The 16,730-nt window shown below is 36.8% G+C and overlaps 1 protein-coding gene across 5 annotated transcripts in view; it reads left to right on the forward strand.

Moving 5' to 3' along the window:
• Positions 1-16,730, forward strand: part of ZNF385D (zinc finger protein 385D) — a 978,888-nt gene that overhangs the window by 610,649 nt on the left and 351,509 nt on the right. The window contains exon 1 of one of the 5 annotated variants that reach the window (XM_074195719.1): positions 16,510-16,681. The exons of the other annotated variants lie outside the window; for them this stretch is intronic. Coding sequence (XP_074051820.1) covers positions 16,672-16,681 — 10 coding nt within the window. The 5' untranslated portion in view covers positions 16,510-16,671. Of the gene's footprint in view, positions 1-16,509; positions 16,682-16,730 lie in introns of those variants that run through there. 5 annotated transcript variants of the gene reach the window in all.

Here is a 16,730-nt window from a genome sequence, read left to right on the forward strand (position 1 = left end):
CATATGGGATCATCAAAGAGAACACTGGACAAGATGGCAAGGGACATCTAGCAACCATAAATCTCTGATACTAAAAGATGGACAATTGACCTTTATTCCTCTATGTACTTAGCCAAATGATATGTGTTTAGCAGAATGTCTGCCATATAGTAGACATTTAAAAATACATGTCAACATTCTTAGGTATGATGTATCTAGGAAAATTCTACCCCTACATGAATTGAGCAGGATATTGACCCAGTTGGATGTTGAGAGGCAACTTTTGAAAACATCATCTATCAAGACTTCAAATATTTTGTTGGAAAGGAGAACACATTGATGTGACTTAGTTATTTCTTATGGAAAAATATTGAAAGCGAAAACTTAATCTTTTTATAATAGAGTTTTTTATATTTATAAAATATATATTCCACTGAACTACCACTCTATTTCTTAACCAGTATCATATTGTTTTGGTGAATAAGATTCTGTATACAGTTTAGCCACCTTCCTTCATTTATTTCATTTATTTCTTTGATATTTTTCATCTTTTATATTCCACATAAATTTTGTTGTCATTTTTTTCAATCAATAAAATATTTTTGATAGTTTGGTATGGTACTGAATAAGTACATTAATTTAGGTAGAATCTCATTTTTATTACATTGAATCATGATCATTTAATATTTTTCTTAATTACTTATATCTGACTTATTTGTTTCAAAAGACTTTATGGTCATGTTCCTATAATTCTGGCTTTGTCTTGGCAAGTAGACTACCAAGAATATTATGTTACCTATAATTACTTTAAATGGAATTTCTATTTCTATCTCTTACTTCTGGCTTTGTTGGTCATATTAGCACATGTTGATGATTTATGTTGGTGTATTTTATATTCTGTGATCTAGCTAACGTTGTTAATTCAAATCGTATTTTAGTTGATTCTTTTTCCTTTTTTAAAATTCATTTATTTATTCATCTATATGCACACACACACACATATATGTATATCTATATTTAAGTTACAAAATTTCCTTCCTTCTATCCTACCTTCCCACCCCCCCTCCCTTCAGCAGTGAACAGTCAGATTACCATTGTACATACATATTTGTGATAAATATGTTTTCAGATTAGTCATTTTCAGTATGAGGAATTTGGTATTAAGATTGAGGGAAAGTTGGGGCAGTTAGGTGGTGTAGTGGATAAAGCACCAGCCCTAGAGTCAGGAGTACCTGGGTTCAAATCCGGTCTCAGACACTTAATAATTACCTAGCTGTGTGGCCTTGGGCAAGCCACTTAACCCTATTTGCCTTGCAAAAAAAAACCTAAAAAAAAAGATTGAGGGGAAAAAGAAACATAAGAGATAATTTTTATAAAGTGTTTATCAGATTCTGAAGGGTTGTTTTGTTTTGTTTTGTTTTGTTTTTCTTCCTCTGGATGGGAATGTAGTTTCCTTCTTTATACCTTTTAATGAGATCAATTTTTGCTTTTATTTTATCTGAGATCAGGTTTGCTACCCCTGATTTTTTTTACTTTATTGGAAGTATAATATATTTTGTTCCAACCTTTTACCATTACCTTGTATATTTCTCTCTGCTTCAAATGTATTTCTTATAAACAACATATTGATAAAACACTTCCCACACAAATTAAATCAGATTTAAATAACTGGGCAAATATCAACTGCTCATGGATAGGTAGAGCTAATATAATAAAAATGACAATTCTACCAAAACTAAGCTATCTGTTTAGTGCCCTACCGATCAAAATTCCAAGAAATTACTTTAACGAGTTAGAAAAAATTGTAAGTAAATTCATATGGAGAAATAAAAAGTAAAGAATTGCCAGGAGCTTAATGAAAAAAAGTGCAAAAGAAGGTGGCGTAGCCCTGATCTAAAATTATATTATAAAGCATCAGTCATCAAAACTGTTTGGTATTGGCTAAGAAATAGAGTGGTGGACCAGTAGAATAGACTAGGTGTAAAAGCAGGAGATGATTATAGTAGTCTGCTGTTTGATAAACCCAAAGAGTCTGGCCATTGGGATAAAAACTCCCTCTTTGATAAAAATTGCTGGGATAATTGGAAGTTAGTATGGAAGAAACTTAGATTAGACCAACACCTCACACCCTTTACCAAGATAAGATCCAAATGGTTACAGGACATAGACATAAAGAACAATACTATAAGCAAATTAGAAGATAAAGGACTAGTCTACCTGTCAGATCTATGGAAAGGGGAGCAGTTTATGACTAAGGAAGAGTTGGAGAACATCACCAAAAACCAATTAGATGATTTTGATTACATTAAATTAAAAAGCTTTTGCACAGATAAAACCAATGTAACCAAGATCAAAAGAAATGTAGTAAATTGGGAAACAATCTTTACAACTAATGATTCTGACAAAGGACTCATCTCTAAAATATACAGAGAACTGAGTCATATTTTTTAAAACAAAAAGCCATTCCCCAATTGACAAATGGTCAAAGGATATGCAAAGGCAATTTATAGATGAGGAGATCAAAGTAATCCATAGCCATATGAAAAAAATGCTCTAAATCATTAATTATTAGAGAAATGCAAATTAAAGCTTCTCTGAGGTACCACCTCACACCTCTCAGATTGGCCAATATGACCAGGAAGGATGATGATCATTGTTGGACAGGTTGTGGGAAATCTGGGACACTATTTCACTGTTGGTGGAGCTGTGAACTCATCCAACCCTTCTGGAGAGCTATTTGGAACTATGCCCAAAGGGCAACAAAAAATGTGCATACCCTTTGACCCAGCAATACCACTACTGGGTCTATACCCTGAAGAGATGATGAAAAAGGGTAAAAACATTACTTGTACAAAAATATTTATAGCAGCCCTGTTTGTGGTGAAAAAAAATTGAAAATCAAATAAATGTCCTTTAATTGGGGAATGGCTTAGCAAACTGTGGTATATGTATGTCATGGAACACTATTGTTCTATTAGAAACCAGGAGGAATGGGATTTCAGGGAAGCCTGGAGGGATTTGCATGAACTGATGCTGAGTGAGATAAACAGAACCAGAAAAACACTGTACACCATAACAGCAACATGGGAGTGATGTTCAACCTTGAAGAACTTGCTCATTCCATCAGCGCAACAATCGGAAACAATTTTGGGCTGTCTGCAAAGGAGAGTGCCATCTGTATCCAGATAAGGAGCTGTGGAGTTTGAACAAAGTGCAAGGACTATTCCCTTTAATTTAGAAAAAAATAGATATCTTATTGTCTGATCTTGTTACCTCTTAGACTTCTCTTCTCTTCTTTAAGGATATGATTTCTCTCTCATCACACTGAATTTGGATCAAGGTACAACATGGAAAGAAAGTAAAGACTGACAGAGTGCTTTCCGTGGGGGGTGGAGGGAAGCAAGATTGGGGGGAAAATTGTAAAACTCAAATCATATTTTTAATAAAAATAAATTTAAAAAAACAAGGGGTGGCTAGCTGGCGTAGTGGATAAAGTGCTGGCCTTGGAGTCAGGAGGACCTGGGTTCAAATCCGGTCTCAGACACTTAATAATTACCTAGCTGTGTGGCCTTGGGCAAGCTACTTAACCCCCACTGCCTTGCAAAAAAAAAAAAACCTAAAAAAAAAACCCCAATATATTATAGGATTCTGGTTTTTGATCCATTGTGCTATCCACTTCCATTTTATGGGACAGTTTATCCCATTCACATTTACAATTGATTACTAATTCTGTATTTCCCTCCATGCGATCTTTCTCCATTTATATTTTTCTCTTTCCTTTCCTCTTATTCCTCCTCACTTAAATTTTACTACCTTTCTCCTTTGACCAGGTTTTAAAGAATTTAACTGTCAGTTTATTTTCATTTATGCCTTCACCTTCCCTTTTATCAGTCCCTTCTTCCCTATCTTTCCCTTTCCTTGTCCCTACCCCTTCCCTGTAGATTAGAGTAGATTTTTAAATCCAAGTGAGAATGTATCTTGTTTCCTCTCTGGGCTAAATCTATTGATTAGAATTTACTCAGAGTTCACATTCTCTCTTCTTTCCCTCTAAAATTTTAAGTCTTTCTGCTTCTCCCCTGGTGTTATTTATTGCTTTAGTACTGTTAATCAGGTATCTTCCTTTTAGTTGGTTCTTGAAGATTTTCTAGAATAACATCATTTTATCTGCAAGGAGTGACAGTTCCCTATCTTCATTGCCTCTTCTTATTGCTTTAATTTTTTTATTTTCTTATTGCTATAGATTACATTTCTAGTACAATGTTAAATAACTGAGCTGATAATAGGCATTCTTGCTTCACCCTCATTGTATTGGGAAGGCTTCTATATTATCCCCATTACAGATAATGCTTGATGATGGTTTTAGGTAAATATTACTTACTATTTTAAGATAAGCTTCATTTATTACTTTGTTCTCTACAATTCTACAATATTTCACAGAGGTAGATATGTGTGTTGTATTTTTCAAAGACTTTTTCTGCATCTTTTGGAGTAATCGTATGTTTTATTATTGCCTTGGTCAATTATGGTGAAAATTTTCTTGATAGTGAACCATACCTGCATTCCTGGTATAAATTTCTCCGGTCATATAATAATATAATCCTTATTGATATATTGTTGTAATCTCTTTGCTAGTATTTTATTTAAAATTTTTTCATCAATATTCCTTAAGGAACTTGTTCTATAATTTTCTTTCTCTATTTTGACTCTTCCTGATTTGGATATCTGAATTATCTTTGTATCAGAAAAGGAACTTAATAATTCTCCTTAGTCTATTTTTCTAAATAGTTTATGTAGTATTAGGATTAATTGTTCTTTAAGTGTTTGTTAGAAATCACTTGGGAATCCATCTGGTCCTGGTACTTTTTTCTTATGAAGGTTCTTTGATGGTTTGTTCAATTTCTTTTTTCTAAGTTTGGGATATTTAAGTGTTTTATTTTCTTTTTGATTAATCTGGGTAATTTATACTTTTGTAGATATTTATTCATTTCATTTTTGGTGTCAAATTTTCTTGTCAAGTGGGCAAAATAGCTCCTAACAATTGTTTTGGCTTCCTCTTCATTGGTGGTGAATTGAATGTAGGAAGGAAGGAGGAGTGAAGAATCAAAAATAACAGGTTTGAACCAGGATGAGGCAAATTGTATCATCAGTAGAAGTTTGTCTGATCTCATCAGTCAAATAATATGACAATTTTTCTACCATTTAAGTAAACAGTTCAATTGGACTAACTAATTAAGCACTTTTAGCATAATGTAAATGCATAGTATAAGAAAGATGTTAATTAAATGCTTCCAGTGTTATTCCTATCAAAAATATACAAAAAAAGATGTGTGTGAATTCTGATCATATTTTTTTCTTTCATCTATTTGTCTATTTAATTCAATTCAGCTGATATTTGCCTAAAGGTTAACTGATAAACATTCGCAGATGGAGAAATTATTTTACTTGATCTTTGACACATTCATTTTGTCCTATAAAATTCATATCAAATTGCTTTGACCTCCTTAAACCCCCAATTCCCCATCTAATTCAATTCAATTCAGTTCAATTCAAATCAAAATGATTTAGCAGTAGGAAATACTGAATTTCTCATGGATTGTATGTACATATACCAAACATGTTTGATAGTTTCTTTCCCGGTGTACACAGCATCAGTATTCATGAAGAGGAAACAGAGGAAAATATGACCTTTCATCTGAAATACATAATCTGTGTTTAGATTTTTAAGTAGTATCTTCTATTAGAAACTAATCATGTGAATTCTCCTATACAACAGACTTAGGCTTCTTACCAATTTGTAATATCAACCATGAAATTTGGGGTTACCACCCAATTAGCATCCCAGAGGTACAGCTATCAAGCTGATAAAGTTTGCCTGCCTAAAGGCTCTCTCTATGTTAAAGGTGATTTTTTGTTTATCTCTTGCAAATTTTTTTTATAGAAGGCTGTGGAAGCCATTTCCAATATGGAAAGGGCCAGTTGATCAGATAGCAGCAAAACTAATGAAAAGCCTCATGGAAGTGACAGCAAGATTAATTAAGTTCCTCTGGCTTTATTCACGTGTGGCTGTGCAGAGTTCCTTTGGGTACCACTGCAGTTAAATGGTATTCATGGTGACAAATACTGTAGATTTCCAAAACTGACACTTTTGAGTCAAGGGTAAAAAACACATTTGGTGGTTTTATCCAGTGAAAAGGAATCAGCAATAAGTTCCTTTGGATAACTTTTATGATTCAAAATGAATTATGATCTAATTGAAAAATATACAAAATGATAGAATTCCCTGGTAAACTTGCATGTTTTTTAAGTACATTTGATTGTTTTTCAGTACTTTGGACACTTTGATTATTTATCTATATATTTATTTATCTATCTCTACTTATCTACCCATCCATCCATTCATCCATCTGTCTATTGATGTATATTTGAATATATATATGTTTATGTGTGTGTGTGTATATATATATATAATATACATATATATATATTCATATACATTTTCATGTCCTGGGTTTGACTTAAGATATGCAATTATATACATTCAGAAATAGCCAATCACTTTTTTTGAATCCTTGTTCTATGTAGAAAGCATCGCCTAGTGTCACAGAATATTTAAAATTGAAATGTTGGTGACCTCAAAAATTCAAAATTTACTAGAGATATACTCCATTTATCTTGAAGGTTTGCTGTTCTTCAAGTCAAAGGAAGAAATCCAATGTAATGTTCCCTTCTTCCATTTTGTTTTCAAGTACATTTTTCCCCTTTTGGATTCTGAAATAGCTGCCCAAGAACCATAAATGAAATTTATCTTAAGAAAAATTGGAAACCTCTGAAGTGTAAGAGATCTTTCAACCAGCTACCCAAGATCTATTAACCTATGTTATCACATTTCCAAGTGTCTTTGGTGGCGTATTATTACATTTCAGCCCCCGGATATACTTTGAAGTTCATTTGTTAGCTCATCCATTCATTCAGCAAATATTTTTTCTGTCACCAGCAAAATAAAATCCTAACTCCTTAGTCTGGCATTTAAGTTGTTAGACACCTAGCAGTCAGGGTGGATAGAGCACTGAACTTGGAATCAGGAAGACCTGAGTTTGAATCCTATCTCAGAAATTTAATTAGCTCTTTGATGGTGGGCAATTCAATTAACCTCACCCAGACTCAGTTTCCTGTCTGTAAAATGGGATAATCATAGCACTTACCTCCCTAGTATTGTGAGAGCCCCAGTGAAGTAAATTTTGTAATGTGCTTTGCAGAATTAATTATCTTCTAGAAATAAAGCCTAGTTATTATGACTACTGCTGCTGCCATGATTGTTACTGTCTAGCCCCTATCCTTTTCATTCAAACTTATTTTCATGTTTCCTACTATGTTAGCATTTCACTCAAGTCAAACTGGTCCCCTTATTATCTTCTAAATACTGCCAGTCAGTTCACATTTACTAAGGACATCCCCTCCATTTATCCTGTTTATCAAGGTCTATCTTTTCTTCAATATGACTTTTTTTCTAAAAGCCCCAACAATAGCAACTCACGTTACGATAGTCACAAAGTCACCCACCTAGATTTGTTATTATAGTTGAGTAGTAGTTTAGTAGTTTTATTCATGGTCCCATTTGGGGTTTTCTTGGCAAAGATACTGACCTAGTTTGCCATTTCCTTATCCAGCTCATTTTATAGATGAAAAAACTGAGGCAAACAGGGTTAAGTGATTTGCCCAGTGTCATACAGCTAATGAGTGTCTGACTCCAAACCTGGTGTTGTGCTTTGCCACAGAATTGGAATGGTCCCTTACAATCATTCTCACTAACTTCCCTCATTTTAATGATAAGAAAACTGGAGCCTAGAGAGTATCCATAATTATATTCCATGTCTTTCATCTAGGCTTCAGCAAGTCTATCCCTTATACTTGGATTCAGTGCTGTGGTGAAGCCCAGAGGCAAGAGATAGAATAAAACTACTTAAACTCGGGGTTATTGGAGCAATAAAGAGCCACTGGAATTTACTGAATAGGGAAATAATATTGTCACACACACTCTCAAATATTTTCTTTTATTTTGGTGCTTATAAATCTTGCTTTAACTTCATTGACAGGTCCTTCAGTCAAAGATATTTTCCCAAAGGTTATTAGATCTTCATCTACCATGGTGTCTTATCTCTAGCAGATGCACAGGCAATGTCTGATGAAGACGTGTTATTAATTGAAATAATGAATAATAAGTCTTGGACACTGCAGTGATATAAAGAAAAAGGAAGATACTGGCCTAGCCATTGACAGACTGTTACTTTGGCAAGAAGGCATTCAAGAAACAACTAAATAGCTGAGGGAATTATCAAACATCGTAGACCAAATTGTATATCGAGCGCAGAGTGCACTAAAATTAAGATGAGGAATAACATTGGTTAGAGACAAGAGGGTGCTAGAGCCCACTCTTAGGAGTTGAGAGTTAATTGTGAAATTTTCAGTGTGGAGCATTCTGAATTTATAAATTGGCAAATTCAATAAAGCAGGGTTTGAATTACTGTTTTGCTAATGTTTAAGACTTAAGAAAATAATGAGTGAAATGTCCATATTGCACATTGAACTTATAAGTATGTTTTATATTCATTTCTCCCTCAATTGTCAATTATTTCCCATCATGCCCTGGTTGGGGATCACAAACTTGGAGCTGCAGGTAGTCTCAGAAGTTAACTAGTTCAGATCCCCTCATTTTACAGATGAAGAAAGTGAGGTACAGAAAGGTCAAATAATTCTCCTAAGGCCACATCAGAGGAGGAATCTGAACCTAGATCTCCCAAAAATAATGTGCATTTTCAGGAAAGATTTCAAAGAAGAAATTGATGCTCATTTTTGCCATTTAAAGAGAAATAAGATGAACCAACAAAAATGTATAATTTAGGATAACTTCATTTATTTGCCATCCCCAACACCAATCACCATTGAGATAGACAAAAAATCAAGTCAGTTCTGGGGAGATGATTTAAAAGAATGGGTGAGACAACTTAAACCTCACCTGCCCTCCTCAGGTATTAATACTTCCAGGTGAGAAAATTCAGCTGTCCCAATGAAGAGGAGGAATAGGTCCTATTAAACAAATGAATCCATAGGGAAAAACTTTTTTTAAAATAAGAAATCAAGAGGGGCAGCTAGGTGGCACAGTGGATAGAGCTCTGGCCCTGGAGTCAGGAGTACCTGGGTTCAAATGTGACCTCAGACATTTAATAATTACCTAGTTGTGTGGCCCTGGGCAAGCCACTTAACCCTACTGCCTTGCAAAAAAAAATAAACAATCTAAAACAAGAAATCTAGAAATTAGACAAATAGGGTCCTGTCATATTATTTAATGTCCTTGGAGGCAAGAAGATCCCAAAGGACAGTTTTCAGGATTTGGGAAGAATGTGTTGAGGTCTAGAGTTTTATCTCACCATTGGCAATTTTCTGGTAGTTAAAAATCCAGGAATTAGAGGTCTCAGTCACTAAGTCCCTCTGGGAAAAAAAAACCACCACCAACAACAACACATATTGTGATTCTATCTCTATATTGTCCAAACACATGGACATGACAATCCCCAAATCAATCAAATTAGACATTTGATATGCAACTGTCCTGGAATTCTTATGCCTGGAACAAATTCAATTGAATGGATCTGGATTATAATAGAGATTGGCCAGGAGAAAAATGGTGTTCTTATGAAGTCATGTTAGAAGACATGTTAGAAGTCAGTCCTTCCAAGTATCACCCCTAACTCCCATCACGTGAAAAAGGGACTCTGAAACTGGCACCCCTAGGATTGATCAGGAGTACACAACATTGGAGAAAGTTGATTTTGGAGAGGGGCACCAGGGTCAACATGAAGGAGGGGGATCTGTTGCAAAATACAAAGTGGGCAGGTTAGAAGAGGTAGTAGTTGGTTTAACTTTCATGCAGTGAATAGAGCCTAGGATCAGAAGTAAGGAAGAACTAAGTTCAAATCTGTGCTTGGACACTAGTTGTGTGAACCTGGACAAATCACTTAACTTTTTGTTTTTGAGAATCAAATAAGGAAGTATTTTTTAAATCACAAAATTCAGTGTATATTATATAGTAGGCCCTATTCATGATCTTATTCTCTCCCCAGAATATTTTCCATCAAAGCAGTAGCCTAGGAAAAAAACTCTTCATCCTTTGCCCCAGTTACAATTCTGCTATTGTCAAACTTGTGAAACATACAAGGACACGCTTAAGGTCTCTCTGTGGAACTTGGAAATGATTGTGCAACATGGGAGACACTGACAGAGGACTGGTTGGCATGGGGTGCTCCCATTAAAGATGGTGAGATGATCTAGGAGCAAAGCAGAATTATTGCAGTTCAAAAGATGAAAGAGATGCACAAATTTAGAGACATCTTCCTCCAAATGTTCATATTGACTATTTGTTTCCAACATGTGTTACAAAGCCTTCTGAGATTATAGTAGTCTGATCAGTCACAATCATACACATCATACCTTGACCCCAAAATTGATATTATTCTGTTCCTTTTATGAAAGAAGAGCAATAACCAACTAACTTGAGGAAGAACCATCGAATTGATATTTTATTTTCCTAAGTTCATTTTTTAGCAAACTGATGTTTGTCTGATCCAGAGTAAGCATATAACAAATTCATATTTTTTGATTAATTGATATCTGACTTTATTAAATATTTGTCATGGATACATACTCGTCCACAGAAACAATCATTAGTTTTTTAATTTTTTTTTCCTCCAAACTCCTTTATTTGCTGCTCTAAAATGAAAAGTGATCAATAGATACTAAAAAAATTTCCCCAATAAGTCTAAGACATTAAATATTGCCATCTTCAGGTGAGAACATAAATTTAAAAATATTTTTAAAAAGCAAAATGATTTTTCCTAATCAAATTTTCTTTCTTTCATTTTATTCTTGGCTCACTAAGTTTCTTCATTGTAAGATGTTCACAAATGAGAAAAATGAAGTTCAAAAAATTCAAACTAATTTCTTGAGGTCCAAAAAGAAGGCAATCCTGAGCAATTTCAGTTCTTCTGATACAAATCAGTTGCTGAATCATCTAATTCCCTGAACTCTTTAAAGGAGATCAGTATTAATATACTTTAAATTAAAATATCAATTGAATGTCTTATTCATTATAATAGAAAAGAAGATTTGACAATTCTGAGAAATAAAGAGAAAGCTATTAGAATAATCAGGATGGAAGGAGTGGAGCCCAGATGGTGAAGTGGAGGCAGGAATTCCCCTAGGCTCTCCCAGACCATTCCAAATACCTTAAAATTATGACTCCAACCAAATTCTAAAGTGGTGGAAAGACTGAGTGAAATAATTTTCCTGCCCAAGAAAACTTGGAAGATCCTTAGGATGGGTTTATTCTACAGGGATTGGAAAATGCCACAGGGCAGTCTGGGCCACAGCACAGATGTTATTTTCTTCAGTATTTTTTGTATCTCCTTCACCAAACTGCTGACTTGGTTTAGCCTTCCAGGAACAGTCCGAAGGTCAACTGGGTCCCTGGGGGGTGGTTTCCAGATCTGACAGCAAAGGTGGTTTCAACCCAGGGATTGCCAAGGATAACTTGGAAGGTTAGATGGATAACTACCAGAGTGAGCACAGAGCCCAGGCCAGCACAGGTCTCAGGGCAGTCCCACAAGGGGTACCAGAAGCAGGTCTGCAGAGCCACCCAGCAGCTGCTACCAGAAGGTTCAGCCCTTAGGCAATAAGGGGGTTGCAGAGACTACAAAGGTCTCTCCACTATCCCTGGGACACGACTCTGTTACTTTGCCCATACTCAGATTGTGTCGCAGTCTGGGGCCCCATACTGTCATAGTGGAGCTGGAACCCTCCTCACAGCTCCAGAACAGAGCAGAATGCTTGTGGTCATCCACAGACCAGAGCACAAGCCAGGAGATTAGTCAGAACCTCTCATAAGACCCTGAAGTAATTGAGGTAGGGGGTATCCTAAAAATCCTCAAAAGCTTAGAAAAGTGCATCCTCCATGCTGGGAGCAGAGGCCTACCTTAATAAAGAATTAAAATCAAGTCATAGGGTAGAGAAATGAGCAAACCGTAGAAGAAAAAAGAATCTGATCATAGACAATTACTTTGGTCCCATGGAGGAGCAAAATATATATACTCAATTAGCAAAATCAAAGCTTCTGTACCCAAAGCCTCCAAGAAAAATAAGAATCGCTCTCAGGCTCTGAAAGAGCTCAAAAAAAGATTTTAAAAATCGGGGAGGCTAGGTGGCATAGTGGATAAAACACTGGCCTTGGAGTCAGGAGTACCTGGGTTCAAATTCAGTCTCAGACACTTAATAATTACCTAGCTGTGTGGCCTTGGGCAAGCCACTTAACCCCATTTGCCTTGCAAAAAAAAAAAGATTTTGAAAATCAAGTAAGGATGGTAAAGGAAAAATTGGGAAGAGAAATGAGAGTGATACAGGAGAACCATAAAAACCAAGTCGGCATCTTGGTGAAGGAGATACAAAACATACTGAAGAAAACAACATCTTAAAAACCAGTTTAGGTAAAATGGAGGAAAAGGTCAATGAAAAGAATCCCTTAAAAAGCAGAATTGGCCCAATGGATGAGGAGACCAAAAAAAGTCTCTGAAAAAATTCCTTCAAATATAGAGCTAAGGGAAGTTGATGACTTTGTGAGAAATCAAGAAACAATAAACAAAATCAAAAGATTAAAAAACTAGAAGAAAATGTGAAACATCTCATTGGAAAACAGATCCAGAAGAGATAATTTTAAAATTGTTAGACTACCGAGAGTCATGATCAAAAAAAGAACTTAGACTTCTTTTTTCAAGAAATTCTCCAGGAAAATTGCCCTGACATCCTAGAGACAGAAGGTAAAATAGAAATTAAGAAAATCCATCAATTACCTCCCGAAAGAGATCCCCAAATAAAAACTCCCAGGAATATTACAGCCAAATTCCAGAACTCCCAAGTCAAAAAGAAAATATTACAACCAGCCAGAAGGACACAATTGAATTATCATAGCGCCTCAGTCAGGATTACACAGGATTTAGCAGCATCTACATTAAGGACTTGTAGGATTTTGAATACGATATTCTGGAAGGCAAAACAGCTTGAATTACAACTGTGAATCAACTACCCAGCAAAACTGAACATCCTTTTTAAAGGGAAAAGATGAAATTGCAGACTTTCACACTTTCCTGTTGAAAGGATGAAAGCTGAGCAGAAAGTTGATCTTTAAGTACAGGACTCAGGTGATGAATAGAGAGGGTAGACTAGAAGGGCAAATTATAAATTATGAGGGAGTTATTGATGTTGTATTCCTGCATGGGAAGATGATACTGATAACACATATGAACCTTTTCATTTATTAGGGTAATTAGAAGGAACATATATGTATATGTATATGTATGTGTATATGTATATGTATGTGTATATGTATATGTATATATATATATATATAAACAAGGCACAGGAAGGAGCTCCTTATGAAGGTATAATTCATTATGAAAATGAAGTCAATGGATGAGAAAGGGATGTACTAGAAAAAGGGGAAAGAAGGTAGAATTGGCTAAGATATTTTATATAAAAGAGACAAGAAAAAACTTTTGTAATGGAGTGGAAAGGGGAAAGATAAGAGGGAATGAGTGAATCATCATTCTCATCAGAAGTGACTCAGAGGAAATAACATACACACTCTATATAGTATAGAAAGGAAAAAGGAGAGGAAAGGGATAAGAGAAAGGGGACGGGGGAAGGGATGTAAGTGATAAGAGAGAGGGAAGATTGTGAGAGAGGGTAGTCAGATACAACACACTTTTGAGGAGGAACAGAGAGAAAGAAGAGAGAGAATAGAATAAATGGGGATGGGGAGAAATAGGATGAAGGGAAATAGCAACTGTGGGAAAAATATTGAAGCAACTTCTCTGATGGACTTATGATTGAAGAATTCAATCCACCCAGAGACAGAATTGATGGTATCTGAACACAGACTGAAGTAGACTTTTTTTCCTCTCACTTTATTTTTCTTGGGGTTTCTCTTTCTTTGGTGGGAGGGGGAGATTATGTTTACTTTTACAACAAAACTATTGTAGTTATGTGAAAATAAATAAATAATTTAAAAAAATAAGAATCAGGATGATATAGTCTTAGGTTCAAGATTGCACTGACTTATTGCAATTTTTAGACTGAATCCAAACAATCAAATCTGGTCCCTGTTGAAACAGAACTGTGGGAGGCAACACAGTCTACCCATAAAAACTCTTGATTTGTAATCATAGTATTGTCATTTAGGGCTAAGACAATAGCTCAGAGGCCAAATAATCTGGCATCCCTTATTTTACAGATTAAAAAAAAAAAAAAAAAAACAAAAGCAAAATAAAAAAAAAAACCTGAGACTCAGGATAAGTGACCTATGCAAAATGACAGAAGCATCATTTGAATCTAAATTTTCTGACTTTAAATCCAGTTTTATTTTCTACTATTATTCAGTCATTTTTCAGTCATGTGCAATGCTCTCATTTAAGATTTTCTTGGCAAAAGATACTGGAGTAGTTTGACATTTTCTTTTCTGGCTCATTTTGCAGATGAGGAAAGTGAGGTTAATAAGGTTAAATGATTTGACTAGAATCACATAGCTAGTGTCTGAGAATAGATTTGAACTCAGGTTTTTCTGACTTCAGGACCAGTACTCTATCATTATACCACTAATACCATTTCCCTTATTTCAAAGGGTCTGAGTTTGGATTCCAAATTTGTCAAATGACTTTATTTCTATAGGCTTCAATTTTCTGAAATAAGGGAGATGGACTCCCTACTCTTGAAGGTCCCTTAGCGATCTATGAACTGACCTGACCTGATGTTATTAATTTATTTGAAATATTAAGCATCTAAGCTAGGAGTTGTTCACCTCAGAGTTATGGAGATATTTTCCAGGGTCCTTCCTTACATTTAAAATATTTCTGATAATTGTGTTTCCATATCATTGGTGGCCATTGTCATTCTATATATTTTCTTTTATACACTTAAAATCAGTGTTCTGGAAAGATGGTCATTAGTTTTACTACACTGCCAAAGGGATCCATGATATAAAAATAATATTTCCTGATTTAAGTAATTATCAATGCTGTTTTATGAAAATTCTTTCTAACAGTATTTCCTCTGATTTTTTTTTAAATGGGAGGGATTGGACCTGTGATTGCATTGGTATAGGAGGACTTCCAGTATAGAAATCCCCCCTCTAGGGATGTCAGATCTGCAACCTAAGGGTATAGACAGAGCTTTGAAGTTGGGGAGGGAGGTGCCTAGAGCCACACTGCTTTCCGCTAGATGGGGGCAGGCCATGAACCTGGGTCTTCCTTCAAGACAATCTCTTCCATGATTCCCCACTTTCTTGCCTTAGGAGAGATTACCGAAATAGAATCCTGGCTTAGGGAACACTTTGGGCTCTACTCACTTTCTCTCCTTTCCTGGACTTCTTCATTTCAATGGAAAGGACTGTCATGTGTGGGCCGGGCCGGGCAAACTTTTCATTGTAGACTATTTCATGTCCTGCCAGCCGTCTCTAGGCAGTTCTCCTTTAAGGTAAGAAGGCTCTCAGTCTCCTGGTCCCTCCTCCTCCACTGCCTGGAAGAGGAGCAGCAGTTGGGAAGCACTCTTGTTGCCCATCAGAGATCTGGGAGGTTTTCACTGAGGGGTGGGCTGTATTCATTGCGCTTCTTCATCCGTGTGACTGTAGAGCAGAGACATGGCCACTGAGAGAGGATGGCTGTTCACTACAAACTCTATTTCGTTTTGTTTTTCTTGGGATGTTTTTCCCCTCAGTTTTGCCAGGTAATTTAGAGGCGAACATGTCCATTACCCCGTCAGTAGTTCCTTGAGCTAATCTGCTTGTACACCTGAGAGAGGATCTGTGTGTGTGTGTGTGTGTGTGTGTGTGTGTGTGTGTGTGTGTCTGTGTGTTTGTGTGTGTGTGCGTGTGTGTGTGTGTGTGTTGTGTGGGGGGGGAACAGTTTAAAAGCCTATTTTCCAATTGGCCCACTTCATAAAGCTGCCTATCAATTGGGTGGTTGATGGTAGAAGAAGTGGTTTTTAGCTTTGCCCCTTTCCCTTTTCCCCGTGTGAATCTCCAGATGCCCCCCCGCTTCCTCCAGCCCTCCTCTTCTCTGCTGTGCCCTCCACGCCCCCCCAGCTCCTTTTCTCTCCTTCTCTTCCCTCAACTCCCCCCCCCCAACCTACCCCACCCAACCCAGGCAGACTCTTTCCTCCACTCTCCGCCCTCTCCGAATCCTGTTTAAAAATATTAAGATTAAAAGGGGGGGTCCGAAAGCGTCCTGGGGGGGTGCAGGCGCGTGGGACCCCCCCGTGAGAGGCTGTTCTAGGAAGGGGAGCCGGGGGGGCGGGGGGATCTGTTTGTAGTACTCGGAGTCCTGATGTCACAGGCTGAGCAAGGACATAACAAGGAGGAGTCAGATTACAGTAAGAATGGGCAGTGCAGCATAAAGCTCGGGCTCGATGCGAAATCAGACGGGGAGCGGGGCACGGAGCAGGAGGCAGCCAGCAGCGCCCGGCCGGCTCGGCTCGCCGTCGGCATGTCGTGCCCGGGAAATGCCCACCTAAGCTAGCAGGGGCAGCCCCGCGCGGGGGGAGCCGGTGCCCGGGACGCAGCGGGGGCAGGCAGCCGGAGGATTCAGGGGAAACAGAATGTATTTTGGTAAGTGCGACCCCCTGTGATGCCATGCCGACTCGGGCTCACCTCTGCT

The sequence above is a fragment of the Macrotis lagotis genome, chromosome 7, assembly GCF_037893015.1.
Source record: "Macrotis lagotis isolate mMagLag1 chromosome 7, bilby.v1.9.chrom.fasta, whole genome shotgun sequence".
NCBI classification, from domain to species: Eukaryota; Metazoa; Chordata; class Mammalia; order Peramelemorphia; family Peramelidae; genus Macrotis; species Macrotis lagotis.